The sequence below is a fragment of the Lemur catta genome, chromosome 14 (genome assembly GCF_020740605.2).
Source record: "Lemur catta isolate mLemCat1 chromosome 14, mLemCat1.pri, whole genome shotgun sequence".
Classification (NCBI taxonomy): Eukaryota; Metazoa; Chordata; class Mammalia; order Primates; family Lemuridae; genus Lemur; species Lemur catta.
The window spans coordinates 7,105,549-7,111,154 of NC_059141.1; the positions used below are offsets into that span (position 1 = coordinate 7,105,549).

Here is a 5,606-nt window from a genome sequence, read left to right on the forward strand (position 1 = left end):
TTAGGATAGGCACAGAAAGGGCTGGGTCCCACAATTTGAAGGAGGGGTGAGATGATAAAATCAAGAGTGTCAGCTCAGCATTCTCGGATAGGGGACATGGGACGCCCAGGAGGAATTTTGTGTAGGCACCTTCACTCCCCCTTCCTAAAAGCCCGTTTTTGGTGAGTGGTTCCAGCAGCTCTCCACAATCTTTGCAGAGGCAGTGAGAAGCTGAGGCCGTTCTGGCGGGGGAAGAAGGTGACAGCCAGCTCTGGAGAGGTGACACTCCCACAGAGTGCTTTCTTGGACTCTCCTAACAGGAAGGCCTCAGAAAGACTTGCAGTCCAGCTTAAGATGCTTCCTTCTGAGATCTGCTCCTGTACCCCTCATCCTTGCACCCTGACACAACTCCTTCTCTTGCACTGGGAAAATACCACGACCTTGACAGGAGGGAAGGAGATGTTTCCCAACGCAGCGGGCTTCTAGACTCACAATGCCTCTCAAGCCCTCCGGCCGTGTTGGCGCCACCCCCCTTCCTCAGGGCGCGCGCTCTGGCTCTGGGGAGGGATGGGCAGCTCCGGGACAGCGGGGCTCCCCAACAGGAGGGAAAAGGAGGCCAGGGGGAGCAGGACAAAGGATAAACTGTGCTTGTGGAGAACCAGTTATTTCTTGACTTTGTAAAGACTGGGTCAGTCAAGAACCGTTTTCTAGAATCCAAACACAAATAAAGAAGTATTTTCTTGGCGTTTGATAACATCGTGTTCTGGCTGTAAAATCTAAGAATGTGTTTGCTATTGCAACATTATTTTTAATGAGCTGTTATTGGCCTGTCCGGAGGTTAGTATTGCCAACAGTAAAAGGCATCACTATGTTTGTAGGTTACACAAGGAACAACATATTTTGACCCCGAATTTCTGTTTATTTTTCGCTTGTGACACATGCCCTCGTTTTTATTCCAAACCAGAGGGAAATAGAGGGAGATCTATCTTCACTGGGGTCCAGGCTAAATTTTTGCCATAAATACGCATGCTGGTTTATTTGGGGGCCAGTTTTCTATCAACAGAAAACGATACTCGACGTTTCAGCCACAGTAGAATCAATTGTGTCGATTGAATTTGAAGAGCCTGGCAACGCACTGGGAGAGGTAAGGGAGCGCGTGCATGCGCTCCCCAGCGGTCACGCCCTGAGGCATGCTCTCCGGAATCCTTCCAGCCTCCGGGTTCCTCATCTCCCCCTTTCGGCTCCCCACCTTCAAACATGCCCTGCCAGAAGTTGTGCGTGCACCCGCTCCCCCCCCCAGCTTAAAGGCAGGCGGCCTCACCCGGTTGGGAAGGGGCGTCAAAGCACCTGCTTCTGTAGAGCGGACTCGCCCTTCCAGGCGGTCCTGGCGAGCGGTGCCTCCACAGGCGGAGGACCAACAGTGCGATGGCCCTGCGCCTGGCAGTGGTGTGGGCGGGCGTGGCGAGCGCTGAGCTTCCAGCACAGAAACCAGGGATCTAGAGATTCCGCCCTCCAGGTGTTAGGCACCGGTGGACAGAGAAGGGCCTGGCAGGGAGGGGACAGGGTCCTCTCTGTTTCTGCTGCGCAGCTGGGTGGCCTCTGTTCCCTGGCACTTGGCACATCAGGACAGTGCCCATCCCCACGCCGCCCTGGAAGCCACAGTTCCGCAAGCCATGCAGAAGTGTCCCTATCCTGGCAGTGGGAGCCACCGTCCCAAAAGCTGGTTGGCATCTCCGGAGTTGGCCTCTCTCAGCCGGACTTGGTGATCAGCCTGTGGCAGCAGCTAAACTCTAAGCTCACTCCGTTCTTCCCTCCACCACCCTAGGTACAACCGGAGCGCACCACGCTCTTAGCCTTTTGACGAGTGCTCAGGGATGCCTTGCCCAGAAGCTCTCGGCTCTGGAAGGAACCGTGGCTTGGGAACGGAACGCGAGGCTGCAGCCCTGCGTTCAGAAATACCAGCTGTCTCTGGTATTTTGCCTCTCGCGGCTGTTGCTTTGCCGAATTTCAAAAACTAGATAAGCCTAAGTCCTCCCCCCTTCCGCCCCGCATTCTTCCCTGCTAGCTGGGCGTTTCAAGTCGCGGAAGATACCGGGGAAAGATCGCTCCAGGTCACGAACAAAGCGGCCTCTGTCTCCGCCCGCCTCCTGGGTTATGGGGATGTGCGTCCAGGGCGGACTTAGCGAGCTCAGGGGCAGCCAGCGAGCAAGACAGAAAAGAGTTCTGGAGACACCTGCTCTGGGAAAAATCGTCCAAAGTTACACACTCTGGCAACACGAAAGGCTTCGCTTTTCTTTTCTTTTTAATTAATTCAATTTCACGACAACATTAAGTGTAACAATATTTTGTGGGTTTTTTTTTCTTTTTCTTAAAAAGGGACTGAACCCGGGCAGAGGTGAGGGAGATGAGGGAAACAAACTATCTCAGAACAACAGGTGTAGGTGACAGAAAGAAAACAGATTGGGTAACAGAGCCAGGAGCCCCGGGGAGTTGAGGGTGAACTTTACAAGAAACCTGTACATTTATCAAATAAGTTAAAATTCTCCTAAATTGATTGTCCTTCACTTAAAGCGCTCCAGTATGCCTAACTTACTCCTTTGAGAATCGCTACCTATGCTTGTTTCCTTCCTTCCCCTCTTTCCCCTGCCTATTTTTTTCTTGCGAAATGAATGATCATGATTATACAGTGGAAAAGTCCGTTCCCCTCGGTGGAGGAGGAAACAGGGCTCTCAGAAAATTTTGTACAATATTACACAGGTCAAAGTACAACAGTTACTGCAGAATCAAAAGGTAAGGGGAGATGATAAAAGAAATGATTTAAAATATATTGAAATCACTCTCTCAAAACAGGGAACAAAGTAACAAACAGTAATATTAATAATAATTTACCAGGTGAAATTCCCCAAATAAATGCTACTAATAAATAAGACCACTCAAACCGGGCCAGAAGTGGAGCTGTTTCAATAGTCAGAGTTCTGATTTTTGGCTGTCTTGTCTTTTCCCTTTAAACTCTTAGAATTCTTGGTCACAAAAGGAGAAAGATGAAGAGGTTAATTGCGACAGACCTCTGCCAGAGAGAAAGGCGGCCTGCATCGGGATTCTTATGAGAGGCTGCTCAGATTCTGAAAATTGTGGAGGATAACTGATTGGGGGTGGGGAGAAAAGAAAACCACATCCAGAAATAAAAGTACTGGCATACGAATTCTTCCTCTCTCTGGATTCTGAAAATAGTTCTAAAGAACACGGATAAACGAGAGGAATTCGGGTTTTGCGCTTATTTTCATTCTACAAAAATAAAACCAAAAGCCACAGAGCAATGCAAATTTGGGGAGGAGGGCTGCACATTTTACAAAAGCTTTTAGCTGAAATATTTGACCCGGGAATTTTGTCTTTTCCCTGCTTTCTCTTAATATAAGCCAAAATCAAAAGAGGGGAAAGCGCCTCAAATCCATTAGGGATGAATTGCACGAAAATGCATTGCAAATACTTACAAAACACTACCGATTGGGGGATGGGAGGCCAGGGCAGCGCGCCGAAGCCCGGGTTCCCGAAGGCCGCTGGACATCTCGGCGCCCTCGGCCCAGCCCAGTCTCCTCCGGGGTCCGGAAGCGGGCCGGGCTTTCCCTCCCTCTCCCCTCTCCGGCCTCAGACAGGCCGTAGAAGCGGCACGGACGAGACCACCGGGTGCGAATAGTAGACGGGATGCGGGAAGGTGAGCAGTGGCTGGCTGACCGGCACTGGGGCCCCTGCGGCCGCTGCCGCCGCGCCCTCGGCCGCTGAGTTCTCGTGGTAGAGGATGGGCACTCGCACGATGCGCTGCGCCGCGGCGTGGCTCAGGTTGGCCGCCTCCAGCTCCGCCGCCAGCTGCCGCTTCCACTTGTTGCGGCGGTTCTGGAACCAGATCTTGACCTGGGTCTCGGTGAGGTGCAGCGACGCGGCCAGGCCGGCGCGCTCGGAGCTGCTCAGGTAGCGCTTCATGTCGAAGGTGGATTCGAGCTGGAAAACCTGGCTGCGCGAGAAGACAGTGCGCGTCTTCTTCTTGCGGCACGCAGGCTTCTTCTCCGGACTCTCGGCGCCCTTCTTCCAGTCCTCTGCGCCCGGCGTCGCCGCCGCTGCCCCTGCGCTCGCCCCAGCCGCGCCTGGCGCCGCCTCGCCCTCCTTCTTGCCTTCCTCGGAGTCGCTCTCCTCCAGAATGATCTCGTCCGGGCTCTTGGACTCCAGCTCCTTGTGGTCGGGGTCAGCCTTGAGCAGCGGCTCCGGGGAGTCGCGGTCGGTGCCGGAGGCGGGGGAGGAGTCGCGCAGGAGGGCCTTCTCCGAGGCTGGGGAGACACAGACAGACGGACGCACACACACGCACACCGACATAGCCTTGAGCGAGGCCCGGCGCCTGGGGGCTGCAGGCTCAACCTGCGCTGGCCTCCAGGCCCCGGGCCTTGAGGCCTCACCCTGTTCGAGAGCCTCCTCCTTCCAGGGCTAGAGTAAGGGCGCCGCGTCCTGGGATCCCCCTCCTCCCCAGGACAGGCGAGCAGATGGCAGCTCGGCCACTTCCATTCCCTCAACTCCCCAGCCAGGGGCCCACGGAGCGATTAGCCTTCAGCTTGGGCCCGGCCGGATCACCCCCTCCTTCCAGGTGGGGTCCCAAGCCCCAACTGTCCGAAGCCTCCCCATTCATGCCTAAAGCCACTTTTCCGGGGAAACGCCCGCGCCCCGGGCTCCAACTCCACTTCTTTTCTCACCAAGTGGGATTGGATTCCCGGGCAGCCGCTACCCAGCGCGCGGGCAGGAGATGCAGGCTAGGGGCCGGAGGAAGTTGGCCAAACAGCGGGTTTGCAGGTGCTGGGGTCCCAGGGCTGCGATGGGAAGCAGCGCGGGGTGGGGATGAGACTGGCGCGCAGGGGGACAACGAAAGTTCAAAGAGAGGTCGGTACCTTCAGGTCGCGGGAGGTGGCCGCCGGCGGGGGTCAGGGTGTAAGGGTACCACCAGGCCGGGGAGCGCTCCAGGTAGTGCGCAGGCAGGGCAAACCTCTGCGCCGGGATCTCAAAGCGGGGGAAAGCCAGGTCGCCCACCTGCGAGAGCGCGAAGCCCGCGGCGCCCTCCAGAGCCCCCTTGGCCGCCGCGGCGGCAGCGGCGGCGGCGGCGGCGGCGGCGGCTGAGGCCGGCGCGAAGAGCGTCCGTGGGGGCGGTTGCGGCTTAGGGGGCGGCCGGTGGTGGTCTCCGTTGAGCAGGTTCTTGATGGAGAACGGGGACTCCTTGGGCGCGGGAGGTGGGGGCGGCGGCGGCGGGGGTTGCGCGCTGGCGGTGCCGGGGGCGTCCGGCCCAGGCTCAGGCATGGTCCCCTCTCCTCCGGGTCCCCGGGAGGGAGGGAGCGGGACAGGCGGGCGACCGGGCGAGCAGGCGAGCGGCCGGAAATCAGACCATAAACGGAACTCAACTACGGGGCGCAAAGTAGGGGGCCGCCCCGGGCGCAAATCCAGCCGCGGGAGGGCGGGGTGAGGACCCAGCCGGGGCGGGCTCGCATGGGGGAGGGGTGCCGAGGGGCGGGGAGCGGCCCTGCCGCGGCACCGAGGGAGCAAGGCGGCTCAGCTGCGGCTGCAGCTCCCGGGGAGGAGGCAGCGAGAGCAGTCCC

The 5,606-nt window shown here is 57.5% G+C and overlaps 1 protein-coding gene across 1 annotated transcript; it reads right to left on the reverse strand.

Moving 5' to 3' along the window:
* Positions 1-3,624: 3,624 nt before the first annotated feature.
* On the reverse strand, positions 3,625-5,310 carry HMX3 (H6 family homeobox 3). The gene is made up of 2 exons (XM_045569222.1): positions 4,908-5,310; positions 3,625-4,298 (listed from the first exon to the last, which is right to left on the reverse strand). Exons 1-2 carry the CDS (start codon positions 5,308-5,310, stop codon positions 3,625-3,627), a joined length of 1,077 nt encoding a protein of 358 aa, XP_045425178.1.
* Between the last annotated feature and the right edge of the window lie 296 nt (positions 5,311-5,606).

Coding starts and splice junctions, on each gene's coding strand:
- HMX3 (XM_045569222.1), bottom strand. CDS start 5,310: ATGCCTGAGCCTGGGCCGGACGCCCCCGGCACCGCCAGCGCGCAACCC. Junction 4,299..4,907: donor CCACCTCCCGCGACCTGAAG/GTACCGACCTCT, acceptor GTGTCTCCCCAG/CCTCGGAGAAGGCCCTCCTG.